We start from the raw sequence: 17,864 nt of genomic DNA on the forward strand, positions 1-17,864 counted from the left end.
CAAACTGGGTTCAATTTATTTCAACTTCAATAATAATGAAATAATAATAAAACTATAACATTATAACACATTGAGCCTTACTGACAGACTCCAGAGACAAAGTACAATGCAGGGACAAGCAAATGTACCCGGAAAGAACACATGAGAGTGCCTCGGTGGATGAAACTGAATGAAGCTGGCGCAGAGCCAAACTGTTCATTAAATTTGAATTTTCAGCAACACTAGCGCACGTTTAGAGCAGTAAAATGACGTCAATAGACACCTGAAATGTAATGATTTTTAACTCAGGCTATAATTTAAATCCATGCGGTTGAACTGAACGCTACCGTGCAGCAATCCAGCCACGACGGGTATTAATTGCGCTATTAACTCGTTGAATAAACGTTTCACTACCTCATTCTTCTCCTTTGCACGACAAGCCAGAGCCTAAAAAACAGGACGTCCAAACACTGAAACGTAATTTGGCTCTCTGGCTTAGGGTTGGGCCGCTTTGACAAAGGAATCTTCTTTTTTTTTCTTTTTTTTTTTTTCTTTTTGTTACTGAGGAGACTGTACGATCCCGTGGGTCGTGTTGCCGTGCAACGACACGCCCCGCCTACCATCCCAATGTATTCACCTGAACCGTGTTCACGTGACAAGCGCAAAGCGCCCAATCCAATCAGGATGGAGGACAGGTGTTTCTTCATCAAAGTTTCGGAGGCGGAAACCTGCTGGTTTAGTGTAAGCCGCTCCTTATTAGTCTGTCACTTCATTTGTTTTCTTTTATCAAGAACTGCTGAGCAGTAGAGCGGAGTTATTTAATAAGAGCAACATAAAAGAAAGAAAAGATTTTGTTCTGGGAAGTGTAAGGAGACAGAGTACTTGGCTCGTGCGTAAGATGGATACGTCTACGAACCTTTGAAGGACTGTTGTCACTGCTGTTCCAGGTGTTGCACCAGTAAAGAAGAGGACACCGAATGCTGTTTATAGATAGCTCGTCACGATTAAAAGCCCGACGCTGACACTTTTATTAGGGTCGTTTTAACTGTCCACACCACCTCTTGCAACACAGGTAGGATAAGTGTTTCTGAGTCCTTTTTCCGTATTGATCGCCTGTGAATCTCGGTTTGGGTTTGCACTTCTACTCTCAGACTCATTAAACCAGTTTTACAGCGACTGTGTGTATGGTTACACTGGTTATTCATAGGATTAGTTGGCAAGACACCTCTCACTCATCTAAAATATATGTAGATAGGCAAACATTTAGGTAAAGTTTAATTTAAGACATTAAAACCGAAATTACACTTTTAGTAATTATGAGAGTGGACATAAGGCTGTAGAACAGCATGAATGCTAAACCATCAATATATATATATATATATATATATATATATATATATATATATATATATATATATATATATATATATATATATATATATATATATATATGATAAAAGTATGACAAGCTGGTCCCTCAAATTGGATTATATTAAAGGACAAATACTGTAAAAGATGATAAGATCTTAAAATCGTAAAAATTATTGATGGGTTGTGTTCCTCTTTACAGGTCACTGCATCCCTTTAGTCAAAGATGACAGAGAGGACCCCATGGTGGAAGGCATTCCTGCCAAAGAAAAAGACCTCCAAGGATCAAGCCTTTGATGTGAACTTTGACCCTTGGGCAAAAGCCTCTCCTGCAGCCTCCAAGGCCTCCCAGCCGGTGTCCAACAACAGCTCCAGCCTGCTCAGCGATGAAACCTTCGACGACTCCCAACTGGACTCGGTCTTCAATGAGCAGACTTGTCGCAGGAACATGAATATATCGCGCTCAGGCCGATTCAAAGAAAAGAAGAAGATCCGTACAACTATTCCAATAGAGCAGAAAGAGAAAGAGAACGTGACGTCTGGGAGAGAGGACGCACGGTGACAGCAAGGAGTAAAAAGCCGGGCGATCAAAGACTGCTTTACAGAGATGCTTGAAGACGGAGGAGAAGGAGAAATCAAGGTCTACGAAGATGTTTCACTCTCATGAAGCATGCCAGGAATTCTGCTGATTTTTCTTTTTTTTTCTTTTTTTATATGTTGGTGATAATGAAGATGATGAGCATTCAAGTTTTAGCCCAATACTGGAAAAAAAGGATGATTTTAGACATTTGTTGATGCACTTTGCCAGAAAGCCAAAAAAAAACCCAGTGTCAGCAATATTACACTTAGAAAACCGGAGGCACAGCCTTGAAACAGTCAGCACTTAAGAGGCCAGTGTAATTATTATCCTGTACTATTGCTTTAAAATGCACGAGCCTCGAATGCCCTTTCTCCTTTCAGTGCTCCATATGTGTTTCAGGAAGGAACTGCTCATAAAATGTTTACATTTTTTCTGTAATAAGATTAATAGAAAATAATATCTAATAATATAAACCTAATAATGAAGGATATGTGTAACAATAATTTTACAGTGCTTTTTATAAGGGCTATAAGGGTGTTTATGAAGGTGTAAATGGTTCCTTTATGTATGTGTGTGTGTAAAGAAAACAGAGAGAGAGAAAAATGGTTTGTTAGCAGCGCTAGGTCAGATGCACAAAACTTGTCGGCAAAATGCATAAAATACTTCAATGAAGGATTCAAATTGACATATTGCACAAAGCCTTTAGCAAAGCCATCACTGCTGAAATCTCCAGGCAGATGAGATGAGGACAAGGAAGTGATGTTAATTTCTTTTTAAGACTTCTCTGCTCTTAGAAGGCCTTTGAATAGTTTTATATGAAGGCAAAATATGAGAAATAAATCTGACATCTGCTACAGCTGATTGGTGTGTGTCTGTGTGCTTCACGAATCCCCATTTGTTGATGGATTAACCCACGCAGTACAAAGGTTGCTTCTTCGTCCCCATTAAAAACAACTTTAACACGGAAAAGCCCATTAACAACAACAACAACAATAACACCAAATAACGAAATAAATAAGAAAATCTGAAGATCGAGTAAAGCAAAAAACACCCCACCTAAAAACATGTCAGTACATTTGGCAGCTGTGTTGAGAGTGACAACCTTGTGTGTTCTCATCACAATGTCTAAATAAAGCACTCACAAGGAATTACAGCTAATTAAATAAAGCAGGTAGTAGATGTTAAGCCCAGGTGTGAATCACAGGTAGTTAAAAGGAGGAGTATGCCAGTGTCGCGGCATTCTTCTGTCACTGTTTAAGGTGTGTATCTGTGTGTGTGCACAGTGCATGTCAAAGGTTACAATTGATATACCTTTTACAATGACATCACATTTATTGTCGGCTGTCTCATAGCTGCTCTGTATATAAAGTGCAACAGTTAACTGTAATGCCATATCTTCAACACAAGGGGCAATAATGTACCGCCAGTAGACTGTCATACAGCAACAAACTGCAATGAACAGGAGGAAGATATACTTAGAAAAAACAAATTGTAGTTTTGTAGGGGGCAAAGAATTTACTTCAGACGTCTTTACCGCGCAGTCAGAACCCACAGTCGTGGATACACAATGCTTATCTCCTTCCATTGGTGTAACTCAATAAGAGGGAAAGTGTTTTGGCTCCTTCAGCACGGACGAAGCCAACGACACTGATCCTGTTTCTCTCTCTCTCTGTCTCTCTGTGTCGTTGACGGTGGAGCAGTGAGGTGTGGCTTTGCTCTGTGCGCCCCCGGCGCTGCGCTCCCAAGAGAATAAACTGAAAACAGCCAGGGCTGTTGTGCTCCAGTGTCGTCAGCGTCTCCGCTATAAACTCAAAAATTAAGCAAAATAAAGTTTGTGGAACTTTTTAAGATATCTGCAAGAGCACCGCAGAGTTCAGCCGCCGACAACCCAGGCGTGTGATAAGAAGTGTCCTCATTTGACTAAATATAACCTGGAAACTTTCTCACAAGTGTCCCGCTATGAAGAGGGCACTGCGCTAACGGACCACACTGAAGTTCTGTCTGCAAACAGGTGAAGTTCTGACATTTTCTGAAGGTAGGGCGATTTCTTAACGAGTGCACTTTTGCATGTAACGGTTTAATGTTTTTACTCTCACAGAAGTTTGTAATGAAATGTTTAAAAATGCAGGTCCAAATAGAAATGTTTATAGCAGATGAATTGGATTTATTCGAGCTCCCTGCACAGGCATGGAGCATCAAGTGTACCCACCCTTTTTTTTAATGTCCTTTCAGATACATTTTGCATTACAAAAATGTATTGGAAGTTTTATGGGCAATAATGAATGAATAATAATAATAATGAATGAATAATATAAAAACATAAATAAATAAAACATATATGGACATTACTTAAAACCACTGTGTTGTGCTAATCCTGGCTGTTATTCTTGGGATGGGTTTGCAAAATCAGCCATTCTTTGTGAAGACTTATCACAAATTGGTTGGGATTTTTGTAAAGATTATAAAATATGGAAATAAATTACTAGAAAATAAAAAGTGTGATCCATCTTTTTTTGGCTGCAGCAGCAGCTTTCTGGGGAAGATTAAGCTCATACCTGAGGTACAAAGAAAAGCAACAACTGCTGTGAGAGGTGTACTCACCTCACTTACTTCCCCACCTGTTCTGGAAGACCTCAGCTGACCGGTGTCCAGCTTCCCCCCTTTAGAGAGCTAAACTGGCAGTGTCACTGACGCTGCTTGACACAGTTATGAAGATAGAAATAGCAACGGAGGACAGCCTGCCACTTGCAAAGAGGGAAAGCATGAACTGCACACAGACAGAAAACCAGTAGCGTGATTCAGATCTGTTACTTCCATTACAAAAACATATTCAAGTAAAGGTATTTGCTAGCCATAAAATTACTTAATTAAAAGCACTTATTGTGCACTTATGTTTATTGACAGTGCTTTTAATATATCTTGTCTTTGGATAACTTAAGCATTTTATGGCACTAAAGCTTTACAGTTCAGGTAATTTCAGTATACTTTCTGTGCTGCTTAGTTGTTTAATCCACAATAAAGAACCGTATTATGAGGTCATCATATGTTTACATGTTTGAAAACTATTTCCAACAAGTGAAACTATCCTGATGTCGGAAAACAGTTGTGTTTTCAGCTTCTCCTGTCTAATTCAACAAGGCTTTAAATGGAATAAGAAGTAAGCAAATGTTCCCAAACCAATCCAAAAATTAATTACACCATTTGGAGATCAATGGATTGAAAGTGTATGGGAACTTGTAACTGAATAAAACCTAAATCATCAAATAAAGTACACAAGTTTAAATTTGGACTGAAATAGTGTACTTGAGTAATTGTGCTTAGTTCTCTTCCCCCAGTGCAGACGACAAGAGAGATGTGTTCAACAAAAACAGGTTCTGTTGTGTGCTTTATTAAATGGCTAAAGAGGAGCATGTGCAAATTCCACAGCCTGAGGTTTGTGCACAAACCTCTGGCTGTTTTCAGCCCGTCAGCCGAGGAAGACAGCTTATCAAAAATGCATGATGTCAAGATGGTGGGTGGACATGTCAGCGACTGTCACTGTGGACCATTTACTAGCTGTAGAAGCTGAAACATGTGACATGACTCTGTACACAAGCTGTTTCCTGGAACGCTGTTGTAGTGGACATTTAGCGGGGCTTTGATTACTGAACCAGTAGCTCTTAAAAGCTTTCTTTGCACAGTTACACTCAGTACAACCTGAAACATAAAAGAATAGAACAGCGTGTTGGGACACTGTTGTTGTTTCCTCTGGACTTTCCTTAATTTCTTTTCCATGAAGTTCCGTACAGTTACTGCAGTAAATGCCTTTGGACACTGACTCGAATAAAGGGTAGGGGTCCATTACTGTTCACACAACACTCTCCATTGTTCTAGCCTGAAGTAATCTGCCATGGGGCATTGTGGGAAAAGGAGGAGATGTGTCAGATTTCTCTGGAGAGGATGGAGCGCTTTGCTGTTTCCTGTTTTGTGCTGTATGGTGGTGAAAGCTCTTCCTGTTCAGGGGAAGAGGGTGACAGGTCATCGAATGCACCCAGTACACAGTAGCTTCTTCTGACGCGGAGCGAATAAAAAACCTCGAAGCACTGCATACAGGGTTTCCTGCAATAGAGTGCGCTTTGTCTTCTCCAGGTATTTGAGGCCGAGGCATGCCGGTTCCCCCACCTCCCCCTCCGCCTCCACCAGCAGCCCCGCCACCCCCACCGCCACCCAGTGCTGCCCTGCCACAGGTATAAGATTCTTCCAGCAACTCTCTTATGCAATTGTAAACACTCATTGTGTTCTTCTTGCTGATCATCGACCATCTGGAGCTCATTTGCATTATTAATTGAGCTAGTGTACACACACTCACTGGCTTAGACACACACAACCCAGACAGCAGACTGTCAGTGGCAAAAGAGTGTTACGTTACCCCAGCAGGCTCATAGTGTCCTCTTGTTAAATGAGCTGCTGCAGCCAGCGAACAGGGCAAAGACATGGCTCAGTAGATTCTGGATACAGCAGTAACGTCTGTCTGCATAAACAAAAAAGTGATCCTCTCCACTCTTACTTCTTTTTTGTTCTGTTTTTCTTCAGTGTCCATCAGATCCTCCCAAGGTCCAGTTTAGCGGAGGAGGAGGTGGTGGAAGGAATGCCCTGCTGGCAGACATCCAGAAAGGAACCAAGCTCAAGAAAGTCACGCAGGTCAACGACCGCAGTGCCCCCGTCGTCAATAGTAGGTCCCACAACATGACCATCCTATAGCCTGCACATATACAGACACACTCAGTGTGTTTTCTCTACATGTTACATCCTTACATCACAGTAGCGAACACTCATCCACTCTCATAGGTGAATGGGTGCTTCATATAGTGTGTGTCTGTAGTTTGAAATATGCCAGTGTGATGTGTTATTGTGAAACACTCGACATATTAAAGTGAAGGACAAAGAAGGGGAGAAGACTGGGGGATGTTTGGTGTCTTTGTGCTATATTTGAACTCACAACTCACGCTTCAGGAAGGAATGCCCTATAGCTGATTAAGACGCAGGAAGAACAGACAGACGGTACTATATACACTGACACAACAGAAAAGGCAAAACACTGTGCACTGTCACCACTCAACACACCCTGTGCAATATCACTAAAGACTGTGAAACAGATATGCGTGTGTGCTGTGTGCAGTGTTGGTCAAGTTACTTGAAAAAAGTAATCAGTAACTAATTACTTTATGTGTATAGATGAAGACAAGATCATTAGGACCCTCTGAAATTTTTATTTTCCAAGTCCTTTTGAACAGAGAAAGTGATTTTTAACATAGCTTTTCTAAACATTGTAGTTTTATTTTGGATGCTTATCTTATTTGACTTTACACAAAAAATAGTTTTACAAAAAGAAAAACTACCAGGGTCTTCAGTTCAACCCACATATTATCAGTAGATTTCAAGTCAGTCAGTAATGTTGACTTTGGTCTTCTGGAGGTTCTTCCAGGTTTGCTACTGGCTGCTTTTCTACAAGATCTTCACATATTCTTATTTCTTCATGATTCCTTCCACCTTGGCAAGATTCCTAGATGCACTGAAGGGTCCCGACAACATAATACTCACACCGCAGTGTTTCACGTCTCTCCCTTCTTTCTCCAAACTTAAGCAGAGTAAGCAGAGCTCTGGTTTAATCTCATCTGACTAAAGGACATGTTTCCAGTTTACAAAATCTTTCTCCAGGTTGTACTTGGCCTACTCCAGTCTGGCCTGAAGGTGTTTCTTTTGCAAAAGTTTAGTTTTTCTTGTTCTGTAACCTCAGACTCCATTCCTGTGCAGGGTTCTAGTCATTATCCTTTTTGAGACAGTCTGACAGTTTCTGACTACAGTCATTCATCAGTGTCAGATTCTTTGAGATCTTTTGCTTCTTACCTCTGTCAGGCTTGTTCTGTACTGTGCGGCTCTCTTTGAAGTTTTTAATGGGCAGCAATTCTTTCTTAAGTCTAAACTGATTTGTTTTTGATTTTGGCATGATGCTTTAATCAAGTGACAGCTCAGCCCCTTACTAAAGCTTCCAATTTATGTACATTATGTTAATTAGGAGGCGACCGTGGCTCAGGGGGTTGGGAAGGTCGCCGGTTCGATCCCCGGGCTCTCTGTCCTGGTCGTTGGGTCCTTGGGCAAGACACTTTACTCTACCGCCTGCTGGTGTTGGCCAGAGGGGCCGATGGCGCGATATGGCAGCCTCGCTTCTGTCAGTCTGCCCCAGGGCAGCTGTGGCTACAACTGTAGCTTGCCTCCACCAGTGTGTGAATGTGAGAGTGAATGAATAGTGGCATTGTAAAGCGCTTTGGGTGCCTTGAAAAGCGCTATATAAATCCAATCCATTATTATTATTATTATTAAATTGGAAGCTTCAGTTTTAACTTGATTTTTAAAAGCTTTGAGCATTACAAAGTTAAAGCACATCATTGCACAGCAGTGGTTTGCGCTATGGTTCAATAAAGAGGTCATTTTCTCAGGGGGCTAATAATATTGGGAGGTTAGGTAAGTGTGGTGGTGTGAAAGTTGCACATGTTTGAGTTTTTGATGTTAGCTTCATTAGGTTTTTTCCAGCACTAAAAACAAGCTCTCGTTGGGACAAAACTCATGAGCTTATAAGATATACAATGTTATGTATGAAGTGAATACATTTATAATGATATTAGACCAAATATTGAGATTGACCACATGATTTATTAAGCTTTGATGCCTTTGCACTGCTGTTATTTCATTACTAACACGTGCATATGGCGTTCCCCAGATTCCAAGGCTAGCACAGGAGATTTATCTGGAAATGCTGGCGCTTCTCAGGCCTCATCGGGTGGCATGGGACCCATTGGGCCATCATTGAGTGGGCTATTTGCTGGAGGGTTCCCCACTCTCAGGCCTACAGGACAAAGAGACCTAGCAGGCAAAACCAGAGGTTGGTGCAAAATGTCATATTCTTGCGCATAGATATATTTATGATTTGTCCGTAGTCACAATAACATTTTTTCCCTTTCAAATGGCTCCTCTTGTGTGTGTTTGTTCTGTTTAAGTGTCTCGATCGAGCTCATCAGTCTCTCTGAAGCCTCTGTGGAACCCTCCTTCATCGGCCGACTCCAGCAGCTTCGCTGAACCCGACAGGAAAGCAGAGATCCAAACCTCCGTCCACCGCCTACTCGCCCCCTCGGCCTCTGCTCCTCCCTCCCCCTCTCACAGCAGTATGCACCCGCCGCCTTTCCCTCCTTCCACTCCCCTTCCACCTGCCCCTCCCTCTGCTCCTCCCCCACCTCCCCCGCCTCAAGCCTTCCAGGACCGGCCAGGTAACAAGCCTCCCCCTCTCCCCTCCTGCCCTCCACCTCCGCCTCCATCCCAGACTACCAAGCCCATGTGGCTCCCCATCCAGCACTCTCAACACTCATCTGTCTCCCAGCCCTCTCCTCCTCCTGGTCCTCCTCCTCCACCACCGCCACCAACTGTCCAGCCTCTGTCAGCTGTCCCAGGGGACCATTCTTCAGGGTACTTCTACTCTCCGCCTTCATCTGCAGTCTACTCTGAAACTTCAAGGTTCCCTGTTCTTCGGGACAGCCCCCTGGGACCGCCTCCCCCACCTCCGCCTCCCCCTCTGCCACCTTCCATTACTCCAAGCTGCCCGTCTACCCTACCTCCACCACCACCCAAAGTGGCTCCAGTGCCTTCCTCAGCAATGCGCTCTCTGCCTCCCTCATACCCTTGCAACGCTCCCACTCGACGGCCACCAGCTATACCCAGGAGTGCAGGTAGGTGGACAACAGGATGTAAAAATGCTTCTTTAATGCCACTTGTGTTTATAAATATAAACCTGTTGCCTGTTACACGTTTTTTCCATAATTGAAACAGAAATAGTCTGTATGGAAGATAAAAAGTTTAAACCACTGCTCCATGCCTTTGGAAAATCTTTTGAATTCTGTCTTTGTGCGAGAAATGATTCAGTCATGTAAATGGAGCTGACTCGATATATTAATGGTGATGATATAAAAAGAAGGAAAATTTAAAAAAAATCTGAAAGAAAACCATTGCGCTGAAGCAATGTTTTAGAGATCAGAAAACAAGTTCAGCTAAGGGCGTGGCCTAAAAAAGTTCCCAATAATTGTTGTAAAAGATGAAAGTAGCTACTGTGACCTCACCGACTGGTTAGCGAAGGGTTGTTGTGAAGCCCCAAGCTTCAAGAGCAGTTTCACCATTGCTATCTGTTTTTTAAAACTGGACATGATGTTTGAGGTGGAGGACCTGACTGAGAGACCAAGGGACAATATCTTATCCTAAATCATACCTAGCCATACTTTACTCTAAATGTGGATTACATAATGGTTAAGGTAATTAACTCATTAGGAAGTGTCTCCTGAGATAAATCAGGTAAGTAGTGGCGTCATTTTTTGGAAAGGGTCAAAGTTCAATAGAATCTGGTATCTTTTTGTACCAGAGGAGTCAAGCTCTTTTTGCCATAAGAAAGAAGGCAGGTTTAAATCTATCCATGTAGATTAGAATATCTTTATTGCCACTATTACATACAACAAGTACAGCATAATTAGCCTCAATCTCAACAGTGCAAAGATCACTCGCATCATAAAAACTACATAAAACTGTATAAGAGATAAAAGTAAATACAAAAGTCAAAAGCAGCCTTCCTCCATTCTCACAACCCCTTCTTGCACAAAACACATGTGGCCATTGCAGCATCTAATGCCTGTCTAGAACTGGAATAAAAGCTGTTATTCAGTCTGTTTCTGCTTGTTTTACTTGTTCAGTACTGTCTACCTGATGGTAACAGTTCTAACAGGGTGAGATAGATCTATTATAGTATTATTAGCCTTTTTGAGAACATTTATATGATTGATCCCATACATAGATGCCACAGTGTAGAGTAGAAAGTTGATATTTACTAGCTGAAGAAGCTCTGTTACACAATGTTATACTTTAAGATGTTTTTTATCTTGTAAAAAACCAACCTAAAGCATGCCACGTCTGTTTAAGTATTCATAGGCAGTTAACCAGCATAAAATGAAAATAGGAAAATTGGTGAGACCCGGTTTATCTTTGTGCAGAAAAATGAGTGTATATCACAGCTGGTGTGCTGTTCTGAAGTCTATCCTTCCACAGTGTTTTCTCTATTCCTCTCTGGTGTCTACAGGCCAGCCTCAAAGCTTCTCAAAAGCAATTTAATTCAGTTCAATTCAGTTTTATTTATATAGCGCCAAATCCCAACAACAGTTCCCTTCAGGCATTTTACAATGTAAGGTAAAGAGCAATACAATAATACAGAGAAAACAGAGAAAACCTCAATAATTAGATGAGCCCTTATGAACAACTGGCAACAGTGAGAAGGAAAAACTCACTTTCAAAAGGAAGAAACCTCTGGCAAAACCAGGCTCAGGGAGGGACAGCCATCTGCCGTGAGTAGTTGGGAGTGAGGGGAGGAGGACGTTACAAAGACATGCTGTGGGAGCCAGAGATTAATGATAACTAATGATTAAATGCAGAGGGGTGTATAAACACATTGTGAGTGGAAAAAAAAAACAGGTGTTAGGACTGCTGATCCAGCCCTAAAAGCTTTATCAAAAAGGAAAATTTAAGCCTAATCTTAAAAGTAGAGAGGGTGTCTGTCTCCTGAATCCAAACTGAAAGCTGGTTTCACAGACGAAGGGTCTGAAAGCTGAAGGCTCTTCCGCTCCCATTCGACTTTTAAATACCAAACAAACCACAAGTAAGCCCGCAGTCTGAGAGTGAAGTGCTCTGTTGGGGTGATACGGTATTATGAGGTCTTTAAGCCAAGCCAACTTTATTTAAAAAGCGCTTTAAAAACAGTGAGCACTGACCAAAGTGCTCAACGTGAACTAAAACAATAAAAACATAAATGCTAAAAATAAAATACAAGTTGAAATAACAGTAACAATATAAAAAAACAACATAAAAAGGCAATAAAATCCAAATGAAATTACCATTTTATACTGGGTTTAAAAGCCAAACCGAAAGGGTGAGTCTTCAGACGAGATTTAAGATATGATGGGGCCTGATTATTCGAGACCTTGTATGTGAGGAGAATGATTTTAAATCTGACTCTGGATGTAACAGGAGAGCCAGTGAAGCGAAACCAGTATAGGAGAAATATACTCTCACTTTCTTGTTGCTTTCAATACTCTTGTTCAGCTGGAGGCTTTTCAGGGAGTTTTAGGACAGCCTGATAATAATGAATTACAGTAGTCCAGCCTAGAAGTTTTAAATGCATTAACTAGTTTTTCAGCGTCACTCTGAGACAGGATATTTTTAATTTTAGAGATATTTCATAAATGGAACTAAGCAGTCCTACATATTTGTTTAATACGCGCAATGAAGGACATATCCTGGTCAAAAACAAATCCAAGATTCCTCACAGTGTTACTGGAGGCCAAGATGATGCCATTCAGAGTAAGCATCTGGTTCAATATTATATTTCTAAGATTTATACGGCAAAGTATAATAACCTTAGTTTCTATATTTAGAAGCAGGAAATCAGAGGTCATCCAGGCTGAATTACAATTCCATAAAATGTATATTTTTTTGTTTCTATTTTAAATGTTGTTTTTCTTCTGATGCCCACTTATTAACAGGTGTGGGTCGACTGGCTCCTCCTCCTGCTCCCCCCGCCCGTTCCCCCACCACAGAGTTGTCCACCCGCATTCCTCCTCCTCCACCTCCTCCCATGCCCCCATCCAGTCTCAGGAATGGACATCTTCAGAGCTTAGGTAAGATTTTAAAAACATTTTTACTGTTCAAATGTATAACTTTTATGTAAACTTTGAAAGTTAGTTTTTGCTGCTCAGCAGAAGGACATTTTTTTTAAAAAAAGGGTAGAAACTTCTAATCTGCATCTTCTTTACTCCAGCGGATGACTTTGAATCAAAGTTCCAGTTCCACCCTGTAGAAGACTTACCCCCACCCGATGAATTCAAGCCTTTCCCACGGATCTACCCCAGCAAAGAAAACAGTGGTAGCTACTACTAAAGTTACTACTCCTCAGCTTTTCTTTTCTCAGCACTGTAGTCTCATCTGCTGAGCTCTGTTTTTCTTCCTCCTTGTTCTTTTACAGTAAACCCCAAACCACCAGGGATCAGGACACACCTTCGATGAGTCATGATCTCAGCACCGTGACACGCAACAAAAAAAGGACAAATCTCAGTATACCTTCTCCTTCTTACGAGTCCTCACAGTTAAACTGACATTACTGCCATGGACTTGCATGGATAGAGGCTTTGTGTGTGTGTGTTGTTGTATTTGGTGCATTTGTGTGTGTGCGTGTGTGTGTGGTTGTGCATTTTCAAAGCATCAAAACAAGGACCCGTCTTATTCTGACTATGTGACCTCTGACCTTTTCAAGTACAGAATGTTTTGTGTGCGTGAGAGGAGAAGCACTCGCCCTGCTTGTGCTCATAAGCTCCATTCAGACTCTACACACACAGGCTAGAAGAACAGGGTCTTCCATTAATTATCGCTAACACGACTCTTGACATAGTTTGTAATATGTTAAACATCATCTCTGTGCACTTGTAGTTGTAAAATTTGCATTCAAGCAGGCAGTTTTTGTGACTACAGTAGCTATGACTACGTTGCTAAAGACAAGCAAACATACCTCAGTCTCAGCTCTTGCCTTGGTGGCGGCAATTGGGTAACCAGGTGTACCATTTTCTTGCCCCTCATGTATTAACCAACACTAACACATGGGAGCACAGCGCCACCTGTTGGTTTGATCTGTCACCAACAAATAAACCAAAGCAACTAAAAAGTTTACACAGATACTTTACTTAAAAAAAAACAACAACTAATAAATGTATCTGCCTTAAACAGTGGTCCTTTTTTGAGTTAAGCCTCTTGATCCATTCAAACAATCCCAAAGCTGCACAAACAGGGCTGTAAACATGTGTGTGTTATCTCAAAATCCCCATTAAAACAACAGGTAAAGTTCTCCTGCGTGGTTTTGAGTTATTCCTCATTGTGTCACAACATTAATTCAGTCTTCCCAAGTTTGCCCAAAATGTATTTATATTTATAAAAAAGAGGAAAAAAAATTAACCTGATATTTCACGACAGTTTTCACACAGATATTTTGACTTGTGAAAATCTAGCTAATAGTGGTCCCAAAAAGGATTTTCATAAACAAATTACAAAATTAAAAAAACAATCTGCAACAAAACTTAACCACACACAGCGTCACGCAACACAGACTTAAAGCTTCTGTAAAACTGAAACAGACAAAAATAACCTCAAAGAGTCTCTGACAAGGATTTCCACCACGAAACACAAACGAGCGCTTCATGGGACTTCACAGTTCATCGTGTTTGTATGTGAACTCTCTAGAGGATATAAAACCGTCCTTGTTCTCATCCTCTTTGGCAAAGATATCCTCCGCCATGTTCTCGTGTAGAGTGTCGTTGGGAGGGTAGCCGTGACGCTCAAACTCCTTCCTTAGATACTCTTTCACCTGGCAGACATGAAAAGAACAGGATGACTGGGACTTAAGTACAAACATAATAAAATAAATTAGAAATGACACTTTTTCTTCTTTGTACAGAAAGTAAAGTCTAGAGTGACAAGGGATATGTAACCGATCCATGTAACTTCATATGTGTTTTCAATGGTTATCTTCACCTCATGCTTGGAGAGCTTCCAGTCATCATTGAGGTCCATTTCCTGAAAGGACTCATGTGACCTAGGTCCATTTCTGATCTGTAGCACCTCGATGATAAAGGTAAGCGTGCTTTCAGGTGGTATCTTACCTGAATACAGAGAACAGGAGGGTAATGGGCAGAGATGTCAGTTCAAACTGAAATTGAATATTGCCAAAACGTCCAGTAAGCATCCAGGAAGTTTTCTTCCGTTGAAGAACACAGATGGTAAAAAGGAATAAAAAGCAAATCTATTGCTGTGAATCTGTTGGCATTAGAAAGGTTAGTTAGAAACAGAAGAGACAGATGTTACGGGTTAGAGTGGTTTGTGCTTACCGGACAAAAAAAAGCACAGTATTGTTCACATGCTCCACGTAGAGAAAAAGTGGACTAATGTCACTGAATGAAACCTTCATTCAGTGACATTGAATGAATTCATTCCTAGAAAGCAATTAAAAAGAACAAGAAAGACAAGTATAATAAGATGCGTGCATAATAATGTCACACTGTGAGAATTGGAGACACCAAGAAGACCGTGTAGAAGTTTCACTCATAAAACATGCAGTGAAACTTCTTAGATATGGATGAAGCTTCTGTACCTTTTCCTTCCTTCCCATATGCCAGTTCTGGAGGTATGACCAGTTTTCTCTTCTCTCCTGAGCACATGTTTTGCAGACCTTTATCCCAGCCTTTGATTGCTTCTCTGATGCCCAGAGTGAACCAGATTGGCTGCTTGTCACCGCTGACTCGACTGGTCAACAAACACAGGTGTAGAAAGAGTGAAAAGTTGAGATGTAGAGAAGGTCTCTGAGGTGTCATCAAAGGTCAAGGAAATTATGATGCTTTTCTCAGAGTTATAATGATTCCTGCTGATATGAATGCTCCAATTAGACATTTTTTGTACTGCAGGCTCTATGTGATTTCAAAGACTGTGGACCTAGCCAACCCCACTGAGAGAACATTAACAAATCGACAAGCTCCATCTCAGAAGATATCAAATCCCGTGAACACTATCTTTCAGTCATCACCTTCAATGATTTTGCCCTTCTCCACTTATTCTTCATTAAAACCACATCCACCCCACATCTGAGGAACCACCCCTGCTTGTCTGTCTGTCTGTCTTCTGGCCTGGTTAGAAGACAGCTGGAGAAACTACACACTACAGCAAGGATGCAGACCCTGATGGCATCAGTGCGAGGTTCTGAAGACCTGTGTTAGCCTTGTGTTTGTGTTCCTGAGTCACTTTTACCACCTGAGTCTAAAGCAAGAGAAGATAGCTGTATTATTGCATCATAAAAAATATCTGTCTGGCAGAGAGTCATCTGGCAGTTGATGTTATTATTTATGGGATAAACAAAGTATTTTTCATTAATTCAAGAAGAGGGATATTATTTTTCCACCCACCCAGTGTCAAAACCTTACATTTGTGAGGTCCAGCCAATCTGAAGACTAAAGCTGCTTGTTGTAATCATTGGATGCACGAGAGGTGCACTAAAACATATCATATGATAAATATGGATTATTACAGTGTATATAGAGCCCTAAATGTATCAGAGTGATGCAGTTTAAAACCTAAATTCAAAATACCTAAGCTGGCTGCTATGTAAGCTAGGGCAGAGATGGAAAATGTCCACTTCGATCTTAACAGACTTAATACCTGAGATGTCTTAGTATTAGAAAAAGAAGTGTAACAGTACGCAGGTTCTCAGTTTTTCTGCACAACAGAGAAATATTTCTCTAGTAAATGAAAAACATCTGTTGCCACGACTCTTTGGGCATTAATTGTAAGAAAGAAATGTGTACAAAAATGTTCTGCTAGCTCATTGCCCAGACAGTCCTGTAATTATAAAACAGAAGAATTTGTTAGTTCACAGAAAATCTACTTTACATTAATATTATTAAAACTTGTTAATTTTCTACTGAAAATGAAAAAAAACAGGAAAGTTTCTGTTATTTAATTGTTAAATTGTTAATTTGGTGTAATACGACTGTCCATGGGGGAGGTCTTTACTTTAAAACTTAAAATACAGTTAAAAGTCCAAAATTGATCCCAATCACATTTTCCAAAGCCCACGCTGGAGTCTTGGCTGGGCCCATTTTTGGCCACGGACCTAATGTTTGACACTCTTGCACTAAAGCAGGGACGTCAAACTCATTTTACATCGTGGGCCACATACAGGCCACTTCACTGGTCCAGCCCACCAGTGAAACTCCCCTTTCTGTCTGTGTAAAGAAGTTAAACTACACATTGAAACGTTCACATGTCTTAGTATAAGGAAAAGAAGCAATTTTTACAATTACAATTTTCTACATGATAAGGAAATTCTGCTGTAGTTCTTGGAAGAAATCAGTCAGCATGACTCTTTGGCTGTGAAATTACAGAAAAAAGTTCTAGTTGCTAGTAGCTTACCATGTAATTTTTTTTTTTTTAAAATAAAGTCATTTTAGTGAAAAGACTGAAAATTTTCTGTCATATAATTTGGCTATCTATTTCTTAATAACTTTGGTGTGGTATGAATGGCCCTGGGAGAAGTCTTTGATAGTAGTTAAAAGTTTTACAGCTATGTGTTCAGTGGACCAGATTGGAGTCTTTGCCCGGCCTATTTTGGCCCACGGGCCTCATGTTTGACATAACATTTAACTTTGTATCCCTTGCAGATAAATGCTAACATCGACATTCGAGAGTTTTGGTAAATGGTAAATGGCCTGTATTTGTATAGCGCTTTTACTAGTCCCCCCTAGGGACCCCAAAGCGCTTTACACACCCAGTCATCCACCCATTCACACACTGGTGGAGGCAGCTACAGTTGTAGCCACATCTGCCATCTTTTAAATCTATAAAAGCTGTTATGAAACCAGGGTGACATCACTGCATCTCTCCGACAGCCAGCTCCTTCATTGCTTCCTTGACAGAGTTGCATCATCATATTTGAGCGTTATAAGCCTCGCGTTAGCCATGAAACAAACCTGGAGAAAAACATGGTGCCATTCTCAAAGTATCCTTCATGATGCACCAGCAGAATGTCTCCATACTTGGACTTTCGGTGACAGAGGAAAGGTCTGTGCAGAACTTCTATCGTCACTTCAGCTTCGGGCAGCTTCCCCCCGCTGCTGACGGACACCAGCATGAAGGAGCAGAGCCAGCTCAGCACAACCAGCAGCATGCTGACACAGTCAGCTTTCAGAAGAAACAGCCTGTTGAATAAAGAGCTAAAAAGTTTCTTGCTGCAGCATGAAAACGTGCAGCTGTTCCTCTACGTGGCAGAGACAAGTCGCTGCAG

General features: G+C 41.1%; 3 protein-coding genes across 4 annotated transcripts; 2 read left to right on the forward strand and 1 right to left on the reverse strand.

Annotated features, from left to right (window-relative positions):
* The first annotated feature begins 757 nt into the window (after positions 1-757).
* On the forward strand, positions 758-2,775 carry LOC102791400 (proline-rich protein 15). Its single transcript, XM_035906572.2, has 2 exons — positions 758-1,051; positions 1,550-2,775. Exon 2 carries the CDS (start codon positions 1,574-1,576, stop codon positions 1,907-1,909), a length of 336 nt encoding a protein of 111 aa, XP_035762465.1. The 5' UTR covers positions 758-1,051; positions 1,550-1,573; the 3' UTR covers positions 1,910-2,775.
* Positions 2,776-3,616: 841 nt separating this feature from the next.
* Positions 3,617-13,882, forward strand: wipf3 (WAS/WASL interacting protein family member 3). Of its 2 annotated transcripts, none has more exons than XM_006787615.2 (8): positions 3,617-3,962; positions 6,056-6,153; positions 6,500-6,638; positions 8,685-8,846; positions 8,962-9,684; positions 12,532-12,666; positions 12,807-12,911; positions 13,011-13,882. In XM_006787615.2, exons 2-8 carry the CDS (start codon positions 6,073-6,075, stop codon positions 13,049-13,051), a joined length of 1,386 nt encoding a protein of 461 aa, XP_006787678.2. In that variant the 5' UTR covers positions 3,617-3,962; positions 6,056-6,072; the 3' UTR covers positions 13,052-13,882. The 2 variants fall into 2 exon arrangements, with proteins under 2 accessions (XP_006787678.2, XP_035762315.2); XM_035906422.2 differs by having other exon boundaries at positions 3,617-3,938.
* On the reverse strand, positions 12,812-17,847 carry LOC102790644 (peptidyl-prolyl cis-trans isomerase FKBP14-like). Its single transcript, XM_006787614.3, has 4 exons — positions 17,551-17,847; positions 15,183-15,334; positions 14,567-14,694; positions 12,812-14,399 (listed from the first exon to the last, which is right to left on the reverse strand). Exons 1-4 carry the CDS (start codon positions 17,745-17,747, stop codon positions 14,241-14,243), a joined length of 636 nt encoding a protein of 211 aa, XP_006787677.1. The 5' UTR covers positions 17,748-17,847; the 3' UTR covers positions 12,812-14,240.
* Positions 17,848-17,864: the final 17 nt, after the last annotated feature.

This window comes from Neolamprologus brichardi, chromosome 22 (assembly GCF_056152115.1).
Source record: "Neolamprologus brichardi isolate AB-2024 chromosome 22, ASM5615211v1, whole genome shotgun sequence".
Lineage (NCBI taxonomy): Eukaryota > Metazoa > Chordata > Actinopteri > Cichliformes > Cichlidae > Neolamprologus > Neolamprologus brichardi.